Source organism: Ictalurus punctatus, chromosome 21 (genome assembly GCF_001660625.3).
Source record: "Ictalurus punctatus breed USDA103 chromosome 21, Coco_2.0, whole genome shotgun sequence".
Lineage (NCBI taxonomy): Eukaryota > Metazoa > Chordata > Actinopteri > Siluriformes > Ictaluridae > Ictalurus > Ictalurus punctatus.
The window spans coordinates 12,973,049-12,997,613 of record NC_030436.2 but is presented as its reverse complement, the minus strand read 5'-3'; the positions used below and the strand labels follow the sequence as shown (position 1 = coordinate 12,997,613).

At 37.9% G+C, this 24,565-nt stretch overlaps 1 protein-coding gene across 6 annotated transcripts in view; it reads right to left on the bottom strand.

Moving 5' to 3' along the window:
- atp2b4 (ATPase plasma membrane Ca2+ transporting 4) overlaps positions 1-24,565 on the bottom strand; it is a 120,443-nt gene that overhangs the window by 59,699 nt on the left and 36,179 nt on the right. For all 6 annotated transcript variants that reach the window (XM_053674228.1, XM_047149487.2, XM_047149488.2 and 3 more), the window contains one exon: positions 14,678-15,127. In XM_053674228.1, the coding sequence (XP_053530203.1) occupies positions 14,678-14,873 (196 nt within the window). In that variant the 5' untranslated portion in view covers positions 14,874-15,127. The remainder of the gene's footprint in view (positions 1-14,677; positions 15,128-24,565) is intronic.

Here is a 24,565-nt window from a genome sequence, read left to right as displayed (position 1 = left end):
CACTGCCTAAATCATTGTTTATTAGAAGAAGAAGAAGAACAACAAGAAGAAATTATACATTACTAAACAACTACACATCCAGCAAGTCACAAAAGAGCCAAGGACAACATCAAAAGGACCTACAGGCCTCTTTCACATAAATAAAGGTCACTGTTCAAGACTCCGCTAATAATAATAATAATAATAATAATAATAATAATAATTATTATTATTATTATTATTAAATAAATATTATTACTACTCTAGATTAAGGTGGGTATTATAGCATTTAATCAAGAGTATGCTAGAAAAGATAAAGCTCCGTCCACTATTACTAAGAACAGTGATAAACAAAGGGATAAAGGAATCAGGAAGGAGCAAATATGGTCTAGGGGAAAAAAAGCGCCCTTCAATTCTCCACTACCTCCCTCTCTCTGATGATCCCCACATGCTCAGTCAACTCAGGGCCACATACAGAGGACTCAAGGTGAGTTCATTTTTTGGGTTTAAACTGTTTATCCATCACTCTTGTTGATGCAGTACTTCTTCATGCACAATTTGGCTGTCTATTCTCACTGCTGAGCTCTTTACTAAGACAACAGACAACTCCCCACTAATTGAGTAATCTTTATTTTTGCCAGGTTCTGCAAGTTAACTAGAGGGGCATAAGGTCAGAAGTAATTTCCACCATTTCCTCTTTCTCACTCTTGCACATTAGTGATGTAGGCGATGGTGACTAACTGCAGTGGGATAATTTGTATGTGCACTGGCATTTTTTTATGAGATTGGGAAGTAAGGCGAAAGCATCAAGGACGTCCTGGAGGAATAGCGGAGTTGAAGGCAGCATTTTAATGACAATGGATTCCTGTAGCTCCTCCATGAGCTTTTCTTCTGCGCCTACGCACTGCTTTAGAAAGAAAAAAGCCCCATTGACAGTCCGTCTGTATAAAAGAATGAATGGCAGTGAGCAATAATATCAGGTTAACATCGGCAAAATGACCATAGTGCAGCCAGAAAATGACTGACACATGCCATGCTCAAAAATTCTGCAGGATCTGTATCTGTCCCCGTCAAACAGAGGTATCACACTTCTGAGGAGAAACGACAGTCATATAAAATCAGACCGCTGGCCATGCGAACACCTCTGTCCCAGTCCCAACTCAGTGCTGAATGCAGATAAGCTCAGAGCAAGAAGACATGGCATGACAGTTTTCAGCTTTTGATTGAATTCTGTATATTCTATATTCTGTAGTTGGAGTAACAGTTGTGTCAGCCATGTTTGTCAACTTTTCCACTTGTCTAAAGACAATTATGCTATTGTCTCTGCCCTGAAGGAATACAATGTTGCTCTCAAACTTGGCTGAAAACAACAGCTGTCCTTACATTGCCTTCTGAACGGGATGGTTTTTATTTCTGCAGCCCAACGATTATGTAAAAATGAGGCAGCAGTCTCCATAATGCAACACAGAAGCAGTGTTAGGATACTGAAGTGTGCACTGTAATAAAGTGCACGCTGAAAATCTTGGTAAGCCTTTGAATATCTTTGACCAATATGTTACTATTGTAGCTATTATTTATTCAGAGATGGACAAATCATAGATTCATTAGCTAGTCCATTAGGCAAGTGGAAACTCTAGTGTGCTTGCCCAGTCCCATGTGTTGGTTGCAAGGAAACCTAACTGACTAGGCTAACTGACAAGGTATTACATGTAGTGGCTAGTGAATTAGTTAAGTACAATAATACAGACTAAGGAAAGTGAACAAGTATATGAATTCACAGGGATGGGCAACTGTGTCGACATCATCCTAATCTTCTCCTCGATCTCCTTAATGTAGCACAAACAAAAACTCACCAAGTCGTTGGTGAATGGTTCAGCTGTCTGGCTCAAACCAATAAATTTAACCATGAGGTGAGGTTGTGGTAGTATAGTAGTTATGTGAATGCCTTGCACTGGATTATTTTGCTCAGTTTCCACATATTCCTGATTCTCAAAAGATCGTCTTTCAGCAAGATCGCACCTCGACCGATGTGTGTAGTGCAGCAGGCAGTAAGATTTGGAAGCTGTAGTATTGAGGTGCTTTGGTCAAAGTCTATATGAAGTGGGGTTTATTTTCCTTCTGTGGTTGTTGAATCTACCTCTCTGCTGGGCAACTATGAATAATTTTTATTTATTTTATTTTTTTAAAACTACTAGCCTTGACATGAAATCTGCTTGAGGTACTGATTTGTCCACTCTTGTTTGCTCATAGTTAGTTTAGTAGTTTTCTTTAAAGGTGGTAAACCTTTATTTCAGAACACCAAAGTTGCAGCACCAATTTGGCCAATTAGCAGTTGTTACACCATTAGTTAGTAGGAATTAAATGTGATCTCTCTCACATACTGAACGGCCTACACACATTCCACCTTTAATTAGCTTGGAAGGTCATTAATTAGCTTGGAAGGTCCAACGTGCAAACATTACTCACAGACCATTTCTCCCAAAACATCCCCCTCAAGGTTTCCCAATCAATCCTCCCCAATGACATATGGCTTGGTTGCATTATCTTTGATCAGATATACACTACTGGTCAACTCTTAAGATGAAATGTTTGGAGACACTTGACTGAAATGTTTCTCATGATCCTAAAAACCTTTTGATCTGAAGGTGTATGATTAAATGTTTTGTTGTAGACAAAAATATAACTGTGCCAACATATTAATTTCTTTCATTAGAAAACTAACATTTTATTTACAAAAAATTTTTTTTTAAATGGATGACTCTGAGCGAAAGATTCCGAAAAGCAGCCAATAAGTGCCCAGCATAGGAGGGAACTCTTTAATACTGTTTAGAAAGCATCTCAGGGGGCTTCCTCAAGAAATCGGTTGAGAAAATACCAAGAGTACATTTCTGAAAATTCTCGGCAAAAGGGGTGTTTACTTTGAAGATGCTAAAATATTAAATTATTCTGATTTATTTTGTTTTTTTTTTATTTTTAAATCACAACATAATTCCCATAGTTCCATTTGTGTTAATCCAGCATTTTGTCCATGTCTATTATTCTAAAATGCATGGGGGGGGGGGGGGGGGGGGGTAAATAAAATAAAGAAGGTGTGTGTCTAAACATTTGATATATCTATCAATCATACTGTGAAGACAGTACTACACAATCTGAATGCAGTGATTTTTGTTCATAATTTATCCAAAAAAAAAAAAAAAGTATTTTATGAAGAAAATATGCAGAATAAATAATGCAAAAATGAAAAATTGGTAGAAAATTAATTCTTAATGTCCAGTCAGTTACTTGTTACTGTGAGTTACATTATAAAAAGCACAAACACCTGATGATGATACTTAGAAAAGTGCATCATGATGTTATCATTTCAACATGTTGCTCAGAGCTACTTTTAGAAGCATGAGTAATCCACTGAACTACTGGGTGCTTTTTAAATGAGTGAAAAAAATGAGTAATGAATTCCATTTACATTGACATTTAAGGACCCATATACCTTTTTCTGACCAGGAATTTAGAAGAATAAGTCAGTTACCTTTAAGCAGATTATTATTCCTCCATATTTAAAAGACTTTTTGCCATTCATTAAAACAACCCTTGAAGTGCTTTCACCCTTCTTGTGATAATAATGTTAGTCTAATGGTAGAAAAATGAAGTCTGGTGACCACGATGAAAACTGTCTGTCTCCCTCAAGAGAGATCACACATATATTTTGGAAAGATGCTAATGTTAAAGATTCTAATGTTAAAATTCATGCCGATTTAGACTCCTTTACCCCTATCGCTCACACCATCTTTACTTTTCATCAGTGCAGAATTTTCAAGTAAAATGTCAACATGCTCACATTTTTGCACCACAGCGGCTCCTTTGTGAAGCACAATTTAACATGGTAGGGATTCTAAAAATGTCTTATTTGCTTTTTGATTTTCACATTGAGGCATGCTTAACTTCAAAACACATTAATAAAACAATACAATAAAAAAAATACAATAAAAACAGCAACAAGATCAGAGACACAACAGCAAAACTAAAGATGTAACAGCTAAATCAGAAACGCATCACAATTAACTAAAAACAGAAAGGGCAGTTCATTATTGAACATCAGCTTGCTGCCGACACTAGGGAAAATAACGAGGGAATTTTTTCAGTCTGTTATCTCGTTAGCCTAACAAAAATGATTTAATGCTAAGTTACTCGTGTTATAACAAGCAGGAGATTAATTTTTGCTTCTTAATAACTGCCTTCCTTCTAGGAAACTAGGTAAGTTTTCATATACTCATATCAAGGCCATGCAAAGCTGACAGCTTATCTAAAATAACATCATGTGAACGCTGATAAAATGAAGCACAAGATTTGGGCCAATACTTCATCTTTCTTTAAAACATCCTCTAGCTTTGCATTTCCATAATCTCCCTGACTAACATGCATGTGGTGTTCACCAAGAATTAGGGCTGCACAATTAATCGAATATTGATCTCGATTACGATTTTGGCTGCCAACCATTAGATGAATATTGACTGTGATATTGACGTTTAAAGTTCGTCCTCCACTCATAGAAAATTCCACTGCATATCAAGTCAAGCGCTTCCTAGAGTGGTGCAGGGATGACGTCATTTTGTATGTCAAAACCCGGAAACGAGTTAGCATTTTAGCACTTGTGCTGCGAGCTTCGCTTCGGGTTTCAGAGCGCGCTGCATGCACCAGAACTTGGGGAATCATGACAATAAGTTTCTAAATGGGAGTACAGACGTTGTCGGGGACATTAAATGACATCAAGCTGAACAGGAAAAAACTTTGTAGATAAACTGGTTCAAGTTTGTTGTGCACAAATCCCAAAAAAACGTGGATGAAGATTCATTCACAGAGTAAATCCATATCATGGAAAATGTTTTAAATCAAATTTGGAAAAGTTCTCGGAAGCTTGGTGATGGTGACGTTGAAGGTGAGCGACTGTGGTGTAGTTCGTCTATAGCATACGGTTAGCTTTTTATTTCTAGTGACTGTATTTAGGCTTCAAATGTCAAAAGTTGTGTTAATTTGTGAAAATTATCTTGATGGACAAAACGTGTTAGTATTGTAAACTTGTGTTGATCACGAAGCTTTTTTTTTTTTTTTTTTTTGCAATAATCCAAAAGCCTATGTGAAAATCCTATTGTTTTTTTGTCGAGGGAAGCAGTGAAGGGCTGCACGATTACGGCCAAAATGATAATCACGATTATTTTGATCAATATTGAGATCAGGATTATTTTTCATGATTATTCATTGATTTTAGGGACAACATATTTTTATTGCACTTTCACATTTAAATAAACAGACCACTGCTTTCACCTCCATATTGTACTACATTCCTGTTAAAGTACAAATTTTTGCATCAAATTTGAGTGATCCTTAAAGTGCATCATCTCATAGAAGCACTACTAAACACACACACACACACACACACACACACACACACACACACACACACACACACACACACCCCTTATACTCTGAATGCAAGCATTAGTTTAAATTCAGTGATATGGTGGCAGGCCAATAAGATTTATTAAAACCATTAACATTTGAAAAATGATTAGTAACATTTGGCTACATTTCGCTGACAGGGCTGAATGGCGATGCATGGTGGCCAATTAGGAGGTAGTTTATAACATTACAATGAGTTAGCATCGTTAAGAAATAAATGGTTATAGCAAACATTACATGGAGCATAAAGTCAGCTGGTTTCAGTGCCACAATGCCAGCTGCCTCAAACAAACATAATATAGGATCGTCTTTCAGGTGCTTCGCCAAATTCCAGGTGTTTCCTCGCTTTGTTTGAAATGAACGATAGCATCGGTTGCACACTGGCTTCAGAGCATCAATATGTTATATGTTTGTTGTCATCCACCTCGAATGCAACGTATTTCCATATTTGACTCTTACCATCTTTCCTCTCATCGAGTTGGGGCGGAGGTAAACTTGTGGCCATCTTCTGTAGATTTTCCCATGTGCTTGTAGGCATTCTTCTTCTTTACCACTTGTGGACTGACAAACACTTATGCTTATTTGTTGTCCCCTTCAGTTCCAGAAGAATTGCAACCTTGGTATCTTCATTACTAATGGTACCAATGCTACTCCAGAACAACAAGTACCATCATGTTTTAAGAATGTTGGTACCAATTTGTTTCCAAAGTATCAGTTTTCGTGACATCCCTAATTACTACTGATGTGTTTCTGATTTTGCTGTTGTGTTTTCGGTTCTGCTGTTGCAATCTTTCAACTCTGCTGTTGCTTTTTTGGTTCTGGTGTTGCGATATTTCAGTTCTTCAGATTTGGGTTCCCCCCATAATGTGCTTTGCACTTTCATCAATTAAAATCTCTTCAAAAAGTTTTCACACTGTTTAGTTTTTATGTTCAAAAGTGAAAGAAATATACTGCTTAATGATGATGCTAGCTAAAATGTGTTAGGTTATATTTTACATTTCCCTTTAATGCTCTCTACCCATTTGTGTGCTTAATATAGTGATACTGTAAAATTTCCATGTTAACGGCAACACACCTAATCATGATATATTGTGAAGCTGATTACTTGCAATAGTCCAGAAAACAGCTAATTTAATAGAATAACCATAACAAAACATTATGTGTGTGCTGATACTCCTGAGAATCACAAGAGCCAAGAAGTCACCGATTGCCTTAGTCATCTCAGGAGCTGCGGGTGTGAAGGTGATTGACAGAGAAGGCTGCATATATACGTGCATGTGTGTGTATATGAGAGAGAGAGAGAGAGCACAGTACCTGCAATGGAGCAGAACTGTTAATAGGGGCTGCAGCGGTCACACAGGCTGGGAGGACGGCCAAGCACAACAGGCTGAGTTTCAACAGGCAGGACCCAAGTGAGTTGAGGAGAGTGAGTGGAGTAGAGAGAAAGAGAGAAGCGGCAGAAACCAGCTCGTCTTCACAAAAAAAGTCAGAGCCCTTGAGGGCTGGCCTTACTTTGGGTTGTGCACTACTTCAAGGCATGAAGCTCTTCACAATGAATCATCAGGTCACCTAGATCAGCACTTCATAACATACACTGCATTTTAGGCACCTCTATTAGCACACGTTATTGTGTATATTGCCTTGTCTGATGCACCAGAATGTTGGAGGCACCATAAAGGGACAATAAAAAAAATATATTTTACTTGATTAATAGGTAATGCAGCAATGTGTCAAATTTACACAGCTCACAATCATCCTTCGTGTTTTTCTGTTCTAACCTGGCTAAGAGCAGTGATTGGGTTCGTGAAAACATGGACAGCACAAGGGCTGCAGCTCTTTGGAGGGCAGCCATTGCACTATCCAATCGAGTGTGTGTTTGAGTTTGTGCCTCATCACAGCTTATCAATCTTTCCATCACAACATTACTTTTCCTGAGCAGTCATTTCAGTGCACAACTTGTTAACGTACACCGGCAGTTGGAAGACCCAGAATTACACAAAAAAGTTCTCAATTCTCTTTAATGACAAATCTGCAGTGGAAAGAGAGTACCTTGGCTTGCCAGCAAACCAAACAGCTTAGAGCAAATTATGATATGCATGTCTTTGCACGCTCAGATCTTTTCTGCAATTATAATAATTCATAGAATATATGCCAAAAGATACAAACATTCAAACACAAGCCTGACATATGGCTTGTCAAAGGAAGTAACAGTCATGGAAAGTTAATGCGTGTCCAAGTAGTAATGACCAAATCAATAAATTAATCAGTGTTTGGATTGAAAGGTAGTAACTGTTAGGTTGGTTCACTCAGGCTAATCTTACTGCTCAATTCAACCTAGTGCTCAAAAAGTCCATAAGCTCTACATACAGAATGAATTATATGTTTCATTTAGGCTTGAGCTACTGATTACCATTTAAACCAACTGTGATAAATAATTTAATCATCCAGTACCAATAACCTTTATAAAAATACTTTCAGGGATTCCAGGTGCTGTCAGTTAACATTGAAGAGTTCAAAACAACTGCGCAGAGCATTCCAGATTCACATGTCATTTCCCGTTTTACTGGGGAGAAAAAGACTGCACTTTTGGCATATTTTTGAGTAGTAACTCGTACCAGAGTATGCCGATGTTAAATTACAGAGCTCCTACACAAAATATGTAAAGGTTGTCAGGTCTGATAATAAAATACAATTGGATATCATGGCAGTGTAAAAACTGTGTACTGATTAAATCGTTATATGGCACAAGCCTACTTTCTTTATAGCATGTAAACTTGGACACATTAAAGTAATCATTTGTAACAGTGCAACAATATATTTTATTCAGTAATACAATATTTAAAACTGTGGAACAAACTTTGATGTTTGGGAAATCATTATCCTGACCTTGGTAAGTAAGCAAGCAATTTTATGCAACTAGAAGATGCACTACCCTTACTACTGGTTCGGAAGCCTTTTTACAGAACATCCTTCCACCTCATCCTGTTTCACAACAAATACAAAAATGCACAAACAAGCAGCTCCTGTTGGATGTCAATGAGGTTTGAGAATTCCAAATATGGTTGTCCTGTCTGGACTATGAGGAGATGAGAACAACATATGGACCATGCCGACTTTTAGAAAGTCTGGGAATAGAAACCGCTCAAGGAGTCCTTTTTGTGCGAATATTTTTAGCTATCCTTTTATTGGGGGTGGTAACTGGCCATTACACTGTGAAAATAAGCCATGGGGGGAAAATTCAGGTAAACAAAAGGAAAGATATTTCCAGAAAAATGTGGTCTATTAGATTTTTTTTTTTAAAGCAAGCAAGAAAGAAAGCCTCTGGTCACACATATGAGAACTCTCATTGAAGAAGCTTAGAAAAGACTCATTCAACTTTGAACAATGATCGTATTTACATACAAAACACACACAAATCACTATGACAGTATAGATCTTCGGGCTGGCCATGGCCTTGCCCAAGCCTAACCCTTTACTGGAGCCATGCTGCCTCAGCTTATCTGAGGAGACTGATGTGCTTAGCCTTCAAGTCAACATAAAGGTCTCATACATACACAATATAAAAACACATATCAACATACATACACAGCCCTCAGCAATCAGATTTCACAGCTGAAGATGGAGAGAAAGCTCCTCACTGACCTGTCTTTGGAAGAAATGTTCTATTTTGATCCAACACATAATACAGCATTTCTGTCCTACATACTCACTCATTCACTCAGAGCTTTGTGCGAGTGTGTGTGTCTGTGGGTATTCTTAAAAGGATTTCAACCTACTGTAAGTCTCCTATTGGGGTCACTCTATTGGCTTCTAATTCAAAACTCACCTTTATAAATCGGGTCTTCAATTTCAAGCCACCGGGCATTTCTATTATTTATACACCCAAGCTGGGGAGAAGAAATTGCCCTTTTCATTAACAGTAGTATTACTTCTCTGTCTCCTGAACTTATTATTGTTTATGCACTTGGGTTTAAAATTATCTTTTTGTCAGCACCCAGGTGACTGCAGTACTTGAACAAACCAACATTTTTTTTCTCGTGTCTCAAGTTATGAATCATTGCAGATTCTCTAGATGCTTTGTATTGTTGCGCCGTAATTTGCTCTGGATAAAAAGTAGACATGTCAAGTGAGTACAAGTTTTTGTGATACCATTTGGTATGCAGCTATGGATCAGGTGGTACTTGTAAGCCTGCTGCACTGCACAAATCAAGTGATGCGCTAACTGGTTGCCAGTTACCAGGAATGATTTTACTACACATACTATAACAGTGACAGGAAGAATCAGTCAAAAACAGTGCAGCTCAAAGCTGCTATATAACACTCTCTGTGCAGTGACCACTAATCCAAACATATGGAAAGAAAATAAAGGTGCTAGCCAGTCTCGAATTATATCTTTTGTGTGTGATGCTCGGACAGAATGTGTTAACTGAAATATTGGACAACAACTTGCTGACTTTTTGATGTGCTACATTAGATACATGCTTAGAAAAGGAAAATTATATAGTTACACAGAGTTATCCTTTCAGTCTACCTTAGTCTATATTAATGCGCTTAACTAGCTTCCTAGCACAACATTACATTATGCTAACTAATGGGACTGAGCAACATGGTGGCACTTATGGTGCAACTTACTTGCTCAGAGGGCAAGGTAAAGAATGTATTATTTGCCCACCCCTGTGATAATGTTAAGATGGTGAAAACTAAATAGAAGCTAATAATTGCACCAATTAGTATGCTATCTCTGGCGTTATTAAAGGCTAGGCATTTTAGATTGTTTTTTTTTCATTTAAAGCTTCTGCTCGTCTGCATAATGGTAACACACACTAACAAATAAAACAGGATTTTTGACTGAGCCATTTCTTTAAAATTTTGCAGATAAAAGCATAGATTGTATCATGTGTGATCATCAATCCTAGCCCAAAGAGGACTATATTACTGCACATGTAGTATGACAGAGTAGAGGCTCCATCTATCCAAAGCACTGCTTCCTCTCTTGTTCGATCTACCCTCACTTTGTCTTAATAGTCCCATCAGCTCAGTGGAGGAATGAAATGAAGGCAACAAAACATGCTTCATCACAGCCCATTTCCCCTTTTTGCCAGACAAAACAGCACACTAAATAAGCATCTGTTATAAATCTGAGAACATTGAGATACATAATATCGGGGGGGGGGGGGGGGGGGGGGGTGTTAGGGGGTGACTGTGTCCTACTATCATTGACAGTCAGATGTTGGTTCTTTTTTCCCAATGTGAAAGCAGTTTTCCAATGACACAATGGTAAAGTTGCATACTACCAACTGTGACATTTACAGATGGTGACTAGAATATCAAGGTGATGCACTATAAAAATGAAAAATATCTCCATTTAGCTTGAAATTGTTATTCTTTACTCTACAATAAAAATGCCTTCTGCAACTGCAATCAAATTGCCTTTATGCTGCTCATGACAGCCGTAATGATGGCTCGTAAATCATACTTAATCTCTATTTATAGAGCCACCTGTTTTAGGTGCAAAATTCCCTGACTATGTGCAAGCTGTCACACATTTGCCCATTTCCAACAACATTAGAAAACCATGAAACGTTTCAGGAAAATATGCAGTGAAGTCGGGCTGGACAATATCAATATCGCAATAAATTATGTCAAAATATACTTTCTTACACTTGATATTGTAGGAGTGCTAGTATTTTCTAAAAACAATTACATACTCTGGAAGCATACAAAATTTTGTAAAACGGAATGTTCCCTAATTTCAGTATTGAATAGTTCATTTTTACAGAATTTCAAAAAAAAAAAAAAAGGTATCCCAGTTTTTAAATATGTAACATTACAATTTTGCTGTCATTAAACCAATATTGTGTAATGTAGAAAGGTCATGTTTTTTTTTTTTTTCGTCTCATCACTTACCCATATAATGGTACGGTTATGTATAATTACCTTAATACTTACAAAAACTTGCATCAATAGTTTATGAAGCAGTGTGGAACATGATCAAGGGATCTTGTGCAAAATCTTTTAAATCAACTGCTTTCTTCCCCCATGTACTTACAGATTTTCAGAATTCCATTTCATCTACTGGTCTTGTATGAGACCAAGTGGTCACGTCGATGACATCATCTGGAATGTTCTAACAAATATGACCAATCAGTTTTACCCTGGACTTCGCAGTGAGAACCAGGCACTAAGCATATTTTGCAATAAGGTTGGGCAATAGAGCAATAGGGTGCAGATATCATGATACAAAGATGAAGAAATAGATTTTTCCCACCAGCCAACAGTGCAATGGAAACTAACACAGCTATGGTTCAGTCAAGCAAACAAAGCACCACTATAAGATCTAATGATTCCCACCTACTACACCCAAACCTCTTAATAACCCATCAAAAAAAATTCTCATTAGTATCAATATGTGCACAAACAACCAGCACCAGTATATCATCCGCATAAGAAGTAGCGCAAAATACTGCAGGGCAAAGATTCTCCAAGATCGACCTGAGAATCTAAACACTTATCTAATTTGGATCAAACATTGCATTTTCCACCCACCCCCCTAAGGGTGGAATAAAAAACATAATTATGGTGCCTTCATTAAAATGAGTAATATCTTGTGTGCAAAGCATCAGTACAGCTGTCCCTTGATTACTAAATGGAACAAAAGCAATGATCTATGAAGTAATTAGGAAGATGTCATGGAACAAATTTCAGTGCTGGAATGCACTATTGAGGCCATATGTTGAAATAGTGAGGAGTTGTACTGTTCTCAAAAATAATGCCATTACCTTTTTGTTGAAGAACACTCCAAAGGTTATCAAAGAGAATTGGGTCAGAAATATCAATGCAGAAAAAGGCGAGTATGATGTTCACATGTGGCTGCATTGAAAGATTCTTGCTTCTGGCTCTTTAAGGACATCAGGATAAATCCTTTGAAACTCCATTACATTGGACCATCAGCACTTGAAGCTTTGCTACTAGTTCTACCAGCACCTCAAACAATACTGTAGATATCGGCAAAGAACCTTCAAGACCTCCTACATTAAGCAAGACAACTAATTCCCATCCATAATATTCCATTTGGGCTGAAGCTAGAGCAGCAAATAGCAAGAAACCATACTCTGAGCAAAATCATCAAGCCATCAAATGTGACTTACTGTACTAGATTAAGTCACTGAGCTCAATAATTGGATACTTTCTCTAGTTCAGCCCATTAGTTGCTACAGCAATGCTCCTTTCTATAAGTATCTACCCATTAGCATTGGGGACCGATGCAGAAGATGCCCCAGCTGCCACTTGCTTGAGCAGGGGATTACTACTTGTGTTGGCGCATGTGGATTCCATCAATTTGTTTTTATGTAAATTCTGAATTTTCACATAAGAAATCTAGTATGACAATTCTATAGGTGAAAAAATCTAATTAAATATCATTAAAGTTTGCTTTACCGTACTAAACTATACCTTTCCTTGTTGCTCAGGTGGTACCCTCAAGGGTAGACCTTTGTACCTTAAATCTAACTTTCACCTGGAAATGAAGACACACTATATGGCCAAAAGTGTGTGGACACCTGATCATGACACCCATGTATGCTTGTTGAACATCCTCTTCCAAAAGCAGGGCATTAATATGGAGTTGCCCCCCCGTTACTATAACAGCTTCCACTCATCTGGGAAGGCTGTTCACTACATGTTGGAATGTAGCTGTGGGGATTTCAGCCCATTCAGCCATAATAGCATGAGTAAGGTTAAGCACTGATGTCGGGAAAGGAGCACTGCCGTGACGTCCGTGCTCCAATTCACAGTGTTCAGTGGGGTTGAGGTCAGGGCTGTGTGCAGGTCACTTGAGTGCTTCCAAACCAACCTTGACAAACCATGTCTTTATGGACCTCTTGTCATGCTGGAACATGCTTGGACTAGGTTTCTTAGTCCCAATAAAGGGAAACTGTAATGCTAGAGCATACAAATACATTCCAGATAATCATGTGCCTCCAACTTTGCATGAAAAGTTTGGGGAAGGCCCACATACAGTGTATATTCTAGGTACAAAAAAGGTATAAAAGAGGGTACCACCCAGCAACAAATGAAGGTAATAATACAAAGAAAGCTAATGGCTAATGCCAAATTATGGAAACTAATTATTCCAAAAATGTTAACATAACAGAGCAGGCTGGGGGGTGTGAATTGGCAGGTGACCAAATTCAGGGTACTGGGTATGAACACATGCCACCTATGCACTGTTTTTTGTATGATCTATGGCAACAAAGATTGAGCATACAGAGATATGGCATTGAACATACAGAGGTTGGTCATAAAACTACTTCCCCGTTCACGTAGGAATGTGGCATTTCTGCTGTATACAGCTCTGTCCAGTTGTAAAAGAGTGACCAAAATGGCACCTGCAGGAGGTAAATTAGCTCGCTCTCTGTTCTACATTTGGTGCAGATGCATTACAAAACAATCAGAATTAATATTATTTTCAAATACCCCCCCCTTCACCGATCCACACTTACAACACATGTTAAATGTATCTGTTGCTAGACATCTAGGGTTTAAAAAAAAAAAAAACAGGTCAAAAATGCAGTTTCAGTTGGGCCCAAAGGCCAAAACAAAGGAAATGTATCCATATTATAGGATATTAGTATCATTTTTCCACAGCAATGAAACTTTGCTCCTGTCGGCGGTAGAGTGTATGTGTGTGTGTTTGAGAGATGTAATATAGTGAAATAAATAACAGAAACATTAGACGCACAGCAAAAGCTTTACTGAATGTCAGCTCAATATTTCAGCCTGTAGCTCTAATGTAACAGCGCATGTTCTGGCATCGGTCCTAACTGCCTCCCGAGTTTAGGAGTGAAACTCTAATTGGATTAACAAACTTTATGCAATCCCTTTTTTGATATATGTTTACATTTAACTGTCAATACAGATATGTCAGGACGTTGTATTTACTGAACCACTGACTGAAACATAGCTTCAGGAGAGAGCTGCAACTGCAATAAAATGAAATGCATCATGCAGATTTTGTAATGTGACATGAGTGCACTGTTGCTTCTGGGGCTTCATCTGCATTCATATTCTTAGTAGTTATAGACTTTTAAAGAGTATGGGTATTGCATATTCTTCGGAATATTCACGCAAGAGTCTCCATTTTGGAATTTCCATTTAAATTTGCACAATATTTGGATGGAAAAATTCCTTTATCTACTTCCAATTACTTGCTTAAATGTAGTTGTGTGTGTGTGCATAATCTCACCTTCAATAGGAGAAGTTTTCAGCCTGTGACAGATCCCCTGCACATCTCCATAAGAGTCTCTGATCTTGTTGACCGCCTCTGCGCTCCTGAGCTCCATTAGTTCCCGGAGATCCATCAACGTGCAGCCAAAGTCCCCATCATGATTGCCTTCAGCCACAGAGTTCCCAGGTGGGTGGTCTGCAGTGTTGTTAGCCATGTTTTCTGTCTCTGGCTGGCGTTCTGACACTTTGAGTAGACCAGTTGAAAAATGTAAGACTTCACTTAACAGGAATGCTTTAAACAATTGGCAGCTTTCTGACGAGTTTTCAAGTTCTGAAGGAAGAACACTGCTGACGTCTTGCAGGACAATGGAAGAGAACCATTAGAGGAAGGATCTCTGAAGAGAACGTCTGTCCACGGCGAGCATGTTACCACATCTTTTAAATGCAGGTTCACTTCAGCTTAGAGTATCTGCCAAAAAAAAAAATATATATAAATAAAAAAACATTTGAGGAAACAAAATTGGACTGTGAAGCAAGTCAACAATGCCCTCCTTGCCAAAAGTGTAATGAAAAGTATGCAAGTGATTTAAAAGGAAACGCTGACACCATTGAGCCCCAGAATGAGGTTGTTTCTTGAACTGACAAAATCCATTATAAAATAAAAACCTACAGCATTTCAACATCGAGTCTCTTTCACAAAGTTCTATCACTCAGAATTTCTTTTATAAAGAATAAATGATTTTCCATCATAGAACAAAAAAAAGATTTCAGAAAGCCTGCGTTGTGTGTGTGTGTGTGTGTGTGTGGGGGGGGGGGGGGGGGGGGGGGGGGGGGTTTTGACCAAAAAACAAACAAACAAAAAAAAACACTTGCATGTTCCATGGCATTTTAAGTTGTATTTTGCTCTGGTCATACATAAATGATGAATCTCTTTGTAATCTTCAGTTGTGGCATGTAGAAAGAGTCGTTTGCTTCACTGTTTTCACCACCACTCAACCCAGTTTGTTTTGCATGCGTGGGGTGCATTTGAGTGAGTGAAGTGAGCCAAAAAAAATGAGAATGAGAATAAGACAAAGAAAGAAGAATAAGAGAAAGACAGAGCGAGGGTACGTAGGGTTTTGGTCTTCAATTAAGCTGGCAATATGAGTTCTGCTAGTGGTCGAGATAAAAGCTCTGTGTTCATGTGAGATAGCGGTCCAGCTCCATTCGGGTCCACTTAAATAAAAAAATAATAATAATTAAAAAAATACTTAAATACTACTAAATTAGCAGCTGGGGAATGATTAAAAACCAGCTGGGAATGATGAAAGTTCTCACTTGGGATTAATGAAAATAAATAAATAAACAATGGTAAGCATTTTCTAACAATGAACTTTCTTTTGAGGTGTTAACATTTTCAGGCCTGTATCAAGCTATTAAAAATTCCTATGTAGTTCTTTAGAGGAGTACAACAGAAAAGCATTCGCCTTTTAGTCTGGAGATCATGCGACCATTCCATTCCCAAAGATAACACAACCATTCATGGCTGGGATTGTAGAAAGCAAAACTGGTCATGCTCTCTGGGTGGGAGGGATTGCATACTCTGTCTCTCCTGTCAATCACAGTGACACTAGACCATCATGGGCATCTCTGAGCTCGTGTATGCAGAAGAATGCAGATAGCACACTATCTGAAGAAGGAATCAGAATGTGACCATATTGACCAATGAGCAAAATCCAAAAATCAATTCCTATGTTAACCGTCATGAAGTTATATACTACAAAGTGGCGATAATAAACACACTGATGATGTTGCACATATCCTCATTATGATTAGAAGTTTAAAAAAAAAGGACTTTAAATAATCAATCATGTATTAAACCATATATTTGACATAATAATCATATGTATCCCCTCCTATCCATTTATCAATAATATTTATATCCTATGATTTTACTTCCTTTGTGAATGACTGTGTGTGTGTGCGCACACGTGCACGCTCTGTATTTATGGTGGTTTGCTGGGGCTAGTGATGTCAAGGTTAGACATTCTTAGGGTTGGAATTCGGGTTGTTGTGTACTTTTTGGACATCTAGTAGTTTTATTGCTATTTACCTACCCAGGGACTGCAAATGCAACATAGCTAACTCTGGTGCTAAGCATCGATTCTCATCCGAGATGAACACTTGTACAAATAATCTTAAATACTAGTCTAAATAGCAGGGTTATGGTGGAGGAGTAGACAGTAATCTTGTGTGAGTTAAAGCTCAACTCAGGACTTCATTACTTTGCTCATCACATCTTGCTTGGGAATGTGATGTAATCATCTTGCCATTTTGGCAGAGTTTATCAGTCATCTTGTTAGACAGCAAGCCTAGCCAGTTGACAACTTTTCATTAAGTGGGCCATTATGGTATACCCATGATGGCTATGGTTTAAAAATTCTATAACAGACTGTAAAAATGACATATTACGCATTTCAGAAGAATGTTGCTCTGTATAGTATACTGACATTTTCCAGCTTTAGGTGGATATTACGGGAATACCCGATTTCATACAGACTGTGATATTTGGTTAGGTTGTGTGAAATCTACCTAGCAACCAAAATGCATTTTGATTGATAGAATTTTCACCAGTAGTTCTCCATGTAAAAACACTGTTTAATAAGTTTTTTTCTTACAGTGTAGTTAAGCATTCTGCATGTATGCCGTTATAAACACCTAGTTAGCCCCCCCCCCCCCCCCCCCATCATTAACGTCTCTAATGCTCTGCATGCATAATTTGATGTCTAAGATTTTATAGCAAATCACTAATAAAAGGAACAAATACTCATAACAGAATGTTGTATTTAATACATGCCCAGCAAGAGTAATTTTTAATTTCATTGTTTTATTAGCAGGAAATGGGTTTGGACTAGGATAACAAAAAGGACATGTACCTGTAACATGACCTGCATACAGTGTTTTCAACGACTGTGTTATTACATTCTTCTAGTAATCCTGCAGGTCCTGTAACCAATTCATGCATAAACTCTACATGGGCTTCGAGTGACAAATGTGTTTACCATCCACCAGACAAGAAAAGATGTCTGGAAATGTAAGAGGAGGTAGATCATCAGCATATACACATAACCACTCCATAAGACTAATTTACTTCACTTTATTATTGGTATCCCTCTGGAAGTTTAAGCATGAGGTCCTAAAAACCACAATAAAACAATAAATCTCTGAGCACTCATTGTGTGAATGTTTTTTAGGCTGTAAATTAGGAACTAACGCTTTCAAAATAGCTGAACGATCCCCTAATACAGCACAACCTGACATCAATTCCCAAACCTATTTATACAGTACAAAAATCTCTACCAACTCACCTCAACAGTCATCAGACAGGACACCACACAATCTTTAGAGAGGGCTGGATATGAAACATGAATGAACAATCGTTTGGTATGAGATTTTCTACTTGTGTATTTTATACCATGAATGTGTGTTGACTGACATAACACACATCTTGCACAGGACACAAAGTGTCTTAAGGCATGCTGGAGCAAGTCTCAAAAATTATTTTAACGTGGCAAAAGAAACTTGCAGAGATGGATTACTTAGTATCACTTCAGTCTCAATCTCAGATACCTAGAGCAGTGCTGTATTGAAAATGGAAAAAGTGGCATCACAGGCTGCCAAACAACTGTATTATGAGTATATTTTAACAACCCAGCAATGTTCATAGACTGAATTTTAGAACAAGACACAAAAAAAAGGGTGGGGGGGTATTTCTATTCTTATCGCTTAAGATCTGGCCCCTTCATGTGCTAATATATTGGATGCTTCGTGTAAAATGTTAGAATGCCTCTAAAATGCATTATATTTGTGTGTTATTTCTTTAGAACTAATTTAGGACCAACAATAAAATAGTGCAGCACAGGGGGATGACCTGAATCCATAACGGTCCAGTATAAACGATGATGAACTACCAACAAAATTGCATTCGCTGACCTCTGTATGACCCATGACATCAAAACACAAGGAATACACCACCATCAAGGTTTTTTGAAGAAGCTATCGTTACAGCTCAATATATCTCCCTGCAAATTAAAACAAATGGGTGTGTTTGTGTGTACGTGATGCATGGAGCCAGCCAGAGGACATCAGATTGGGTTTAACTCACACATTACTCTGATGTAACAGATGTGTGTAAATCGTGGGTAATGAAAATGTCAGATACCACGAACAAAATAGCATTGTCCATATAAAATGTCACAAGCTGCCAGAGGAAAAGGGAAAAACAGACCAGGTTCTAGCAGAACTTCCCAGGTGCTTTTGTGCAAGAATAAATGGATGGCCCAGGGTGAGCAAAAGTAGTAATAGTTGCAGGACTAATTTTTACTAGTTGAACAGTAACTAAAAAAGTAGAAGATTAATCATCTTTTGTTCATAGTTAAAGCAAAACAACAACAACAAAAAAAAAGGTTCAGGACATTTTTGCTATTATTAGGTTGTTTTATTGTGCAGCAAAGAACACACCATAATGCACAAATTAAATTCCCAGCTTCAATGCTTTTTTAGGCTACACTGTAAACAAATCATTGCAATAAATGTTCAAAATAATCGAGACACAGAAGCTCCTTATAGCTTAATGATGGATGGAGGCTGTGATGTCTATAGCAGTGTAGACTACTGTTTTTTCAACCACGGTTTTTCTACTCAGGCTTCAGTAGACCCAATACTAAATCATCAGGATTGGTGTCTTTGAGCTAGCATGCAGCGCTGATCTGACTCTAATCTAGAGGTGTGAGATTGGATAGTGATATGCAACCCGCAACTTAAAGCGCTCTTTCACAGAGCACTGGGCACAATGGATTTTATGTAACATTAATGGACAACAAATATTAACTGTGGGAGGAACTCCTTTGGAAGTGAACAGAGTTGGGGATTGAGATCTCGTGCACACCTCTCCATTTCATACAAAATGATATGAAGAAAGTGTTAACTGGTCATTAAAGCAAGAGAAAATTCAAAATAATACATTTCCCCAACATGTAAAGTTGTGTGCAGAATTGGCTTCATCTAGTCTGATTAACAAAGTTAGACTAGTCAACGAGACTGTGCAACCCGTAATGTGTAGGTTCATATTTCAGTAGGAATTTCACAATAATTGAGTCAGACTATTTTGTTTATATCATCTTTATCAGTAAATCAAGTTGAATTACAGCATGAATGAATGTCACCTTTAAGCATCATGTGTGAATTCTGTATGATGAGATTCAGGGTTCAATGTTCATTTTATAAATGGAAAATAATGGCACCTTTTAGAAGTATGTGAGTGTGTTATATTATATATAATAAAAGTGATTTAAGTAAGTTGAGGCAAATTATACAGTGCAAAGTGGGGGAAATCATTTGGCCTGGAGGTCTGGAGTGGCATCTTGCTGTGACTTGATGTCCACACCCCATCTGTGTTATAATATGACACTTTAATAGAAGCAATAAAAAAAAGTAAGCAATAAAAAAATAGGAGGAGACAGGTGACAAGAATGAGGTGTAAGAAATTACAAAGAAAGTTGTCAGGATGAGAACAAGCATGCTGTGCAAAAAGGTGATAAAATCTTATGAGGAACCATGGAGACTTTCCAAACTGGATGGCATCAGCTTATGAAACTGGAGTCTCGGTCACTAAAAAGACTAAATGTGTGGGTGTTACAGGTCCCAAACCTACAGGACCTAATCAAACACCACAGGCAGCTAGAATCCAAGCAATAAAAAAAAAAAAAAAAAAACCTGTCTCCCTGGATTAGCATGTCCCTTCTCTGTGTAAATAAAAATATATATAGAAAAATCAATAATCAGTGAGACCAACTGTTCATTCCATGAATACAAGCAAACAAGTGCTTGTATGTGCTAACAACATGCTACATTTTTGTTGTTGGAGGTTGCATTTTGCTTAGTCAAAGTTAAGCCTAACATGCATATTTCCAGTTTTAAAAAATGTTGATGTGTGAATGTGAAAAATCCTCCATCAACATACACAACATTTATATGTCAATTTTCTAATTACACATTTGTTTGATTCGGTGCCTTTAGTCGGCTTCAATGTTCTCAATTAACGATGTATTATTTATGCATGGGGAACAAGTTGCGTGCTTGTCTGTGAACTTTTGGCACCAGTCGTGCATTAAAGCAATGCTGGAAAGCCCACACAGAGAGTCAGAGCTGGTGCTCTGAGGGCAGATGAGGAGTGGAAGGAGGGAAGTGCCTGAGCTGCCCACGTAAAGTTCTTCATGCATATTCATGTGTCAATCTGAGCTGCTGAGCCTCCGCAAACCTGACATCATACTCTGAGCAGCGATTAAAAAGCAATAGCAATGTTCTGGATTCACTGCACTTGTTAAAACTGAATTTCTTTATCTTTTCATTTGAATACGTCTTGTCAAAGTTTATATCATAAGCTTAATAAAAATCATTCATTTTCAGAAAGTGGAACACGTATTTAAAAAAAAAAAACTGCCCAAGACATGGGTAAATATGATACAAATATGATCATACTAAAATGCAATTTAAAGGCGCTCTGTAATCAAACCTGACCTTTTATTGCAGTGTCATAGTGCACCTGAACCATCAGCATCAATCGCTTAGGAAAAAAGGAAAAATCCACCCTGAATGACTATTAATCTTAATAGCTAATTAATATGATCTTAAAATGGTATCCAAGATTCATTTTGCAATGAAATTATTTCTTGACTTTTGTAGTTTAAACTTCTTTCATCAATATGATGGTATTTTCACTTTGGTTAATGGTTTCCTCCATTACCCACAATGCCGTTCGACTCAAGTAGGACATATAGCCCTTGCTTCAGCTTTACCTAAAGAAAGCGATGCAGCAGCACTTTAGTCCTTTTCTCTGTCCAGCTGTCTCACATCCTCATCTGCACACTCAAACATATAAGCCACTTTTCCACTGCATGGTAAGGCTTGACTTGACTTGCTTTTTGGGGGCTTTCTGAGATAGTACTGGCTACCTGGTACATTATTTTTAGTACCACCTCAGTCGAGGTTCCAAGCAAGCAGAGTCAATACTAAACTTCCTTCTGATGTACAGTATTGTATGGATTCTCCTTAACGAGTGGTTCTTATTGTGCCTGAATATATGCGTGTCATTTAAACTTTGCTTACGGTAATATTCTATTAATTGAAAATTGTGTATCATTTATCTCTTTACAGATAAAATTACTACAAAGGATTCTGTCTTAGATTTCTACATCTCGCTTGTTACCGATTTCCAAACAGGCATTTACTAAAGTCACTCCTGTCGTGGCTGAATCTAACTTAGTTATATAGGGCACTACATTAGGTTCTAGAACACCATTATTTTACATCCTTAATAGGGTCCATGTTCAGTGAACAGGAAAGGCATTTGGAATACGGCCTGACTAGAGATGTAACGGGATGAAAATTTAATATCACATTTATAACATTAATATCGTGACCAAAACTACCACGGTTTTCAATATCATCAAGGTATTGTTAAAATGTGCTGAAAATGTACAAAAAGTACTGATGCACTGAAATCATTTGAACAGGTTTTATATTTGACTATAAAGAGATGGACGGTTGTCACTAAGCTTGCTGCGATCATTTAGTTCAGTTAGACAATACGGCAGAAGACAATGACGGCTCTCTGGAGAATTTCCAGCCTTCCAAGAGGACCAAATCCGAAGTGTGGTCGTATTTTGGGTTTTATGAAAATGCTGAGGGAAACTTAATAGAAGATGGTAACCCTGCATGCAGAGCTTGCCAGAATAGTTGCTGTGAAAGGGGGCTTTGGCGCTTCTTTGGCGCATTTCCCGCTTTTAAATCTCTTATGAATGCCCGTGCGGATTTCACTTTCAAATTAGCTGCAATTTGGAGGTGGCAATTGTTTTAATGGTGGGTTCATTATTATTCTTAATGAAAAACACAACAACAACAAAACAGTACAAGGACAAACTCACTTATATTAAACCAAATCTTCCACCATCATTTTGTCAGTCAGCTCGCCTCACTTTCGTCACGTGATAAATGAAATCTGACTCCTGCTGATCTCTGCTGCGACTCTGACTTATTTGGTTCATGCTGAATTGAGTAGACGCGTTCTGTTTTTAACTGTATTGTCCATTTTCACCCTCACAAAACAATGTTACATGCTGTGTAACAAAAGATGGCACCCATGTTGAGGCGGCACTAAACTGTTGTTTTTTTTTCCTTTTATGATGCTTTTCCAGACTTGTACCGCAGCCTCTTTCAGTTGTTGTCTGTTTCGGTGGGTTTCTCCCTTCAGTCTCCTCTTCAGGAGTGAAATAATTCTCAAATGTGTTAAGGTCTCGTGATTGACTTTGGCCCATCTAAAACCTCCTGATAAAGTCCTTTGTTGAGGTGGCAGTGTGTTTTGGATCGTTGTCTTGCTGCATGATAAAGTTCCTCCTCAAGAGTCGTTTTCACCCTCAGCAGTGACAGATGTATGTGGACAGTGTGCATTACTTAGATTACTGTGCGCTACTTAGATTACTGTGCGCTTGATGTGTAATGATGGAAGTGGGAATAAGTAGGTCTGGGCGATATGAGAAAAATATCATCACGATAATTTCTACAATGCACAATGTGCATCACAATATATAATATAGCAAACAAACTGTTCGCAAAACAGTAGTAACAAATAAAAAACAGTTCAACTGAGTTTGACGAAACTTTTCTTTAATGCCTACAAAAACAAAGATTAAGTTTTTTTTTGTCAATGGCAATCAACGGCATCCATTCAGTACCATTTAATTTGTAATATTAAAAAAATAAATAAATAAATAAAATAAATAAAAAATCAACACATCACCATACCAACAATATTTCAAAAAGGTGTATTGCATAACCATTGATGATATTAATATTATAGATATATTGCCCAGCCCTAGGAATGAGAGAAATCAGAATCAGCTTTATTGCCAAGTATACTTACACATACAAGGAATTTGCCTTGATGACAGGAGCTTTCAGTGCACAACAGTACAAAACAGCAACAAGACCGACAAAATTTTTTTAATAAAATAATAATAATAATAATAATAATAATAATAAACAAGAACAGCAGAACAGACAATAAAGTGTATATGTAACGTAGTGCAAATCCGATATAAATCTGTTATATATAGTGCAAGGGATTGTAATGTAATGGCAGAGGAAGTTGGATAAGTATAAAAAAGACTAAACTGTGTATTGCACATAATTACTGCTCAATGGGGCAATTTAACGGTTCATGAGATGGATAGCCTTGGGGGAACTGTTCCTGAATTTGATGGTTTTGGTGCTCAGAGCTCTGAATCATCGGCCAGAAGGCAACAGTTCAAAAAGGTAGTGGGCAGGGTGAGTGGGATCCAGAGTGATTTTTCCAGCCTTCTTCGTCATTCTGGAAGTGTACACTTCTAGAAGGGAGGGCAGGGGGCAACCAACAATCCTTTCAGCAGTCTGAACTGTCCTTTGTAGTCTTCTGATATCTGATTTCATAGTTGAACCAAACCAGACAGTGACTGAAGTGCAGAGGACAGACTCAATGACTGCTGAGTAGAAATGCATCAACAGCATCTGTTCCAGGTTGAACTTCCTCAACTGGCGAGGAAGTACAATCTCTGCTGGGCCTTTTTCACAATGGAGTCAATGTGGGTCTCCCACTTCAGGTCCTGTGACATGGCAGTGCTCAGGAACCTGAATAACTTCACTGCTGCCACAGTACTGTTTAGAATGGTGAGTGGAGTCAGTGTTGTGGTGTTCCTCCTAAAGTCCACAATCATCTCCACCGTTTTGAGCATGTTCAGCTCAAGGTTGTTTTGACTGCACTAGACAGTCAGCTGTTTAACCTCCCTTCTATATGCAGACTCATCATCACCTCGGACAAGGCTGATGAAAGTGG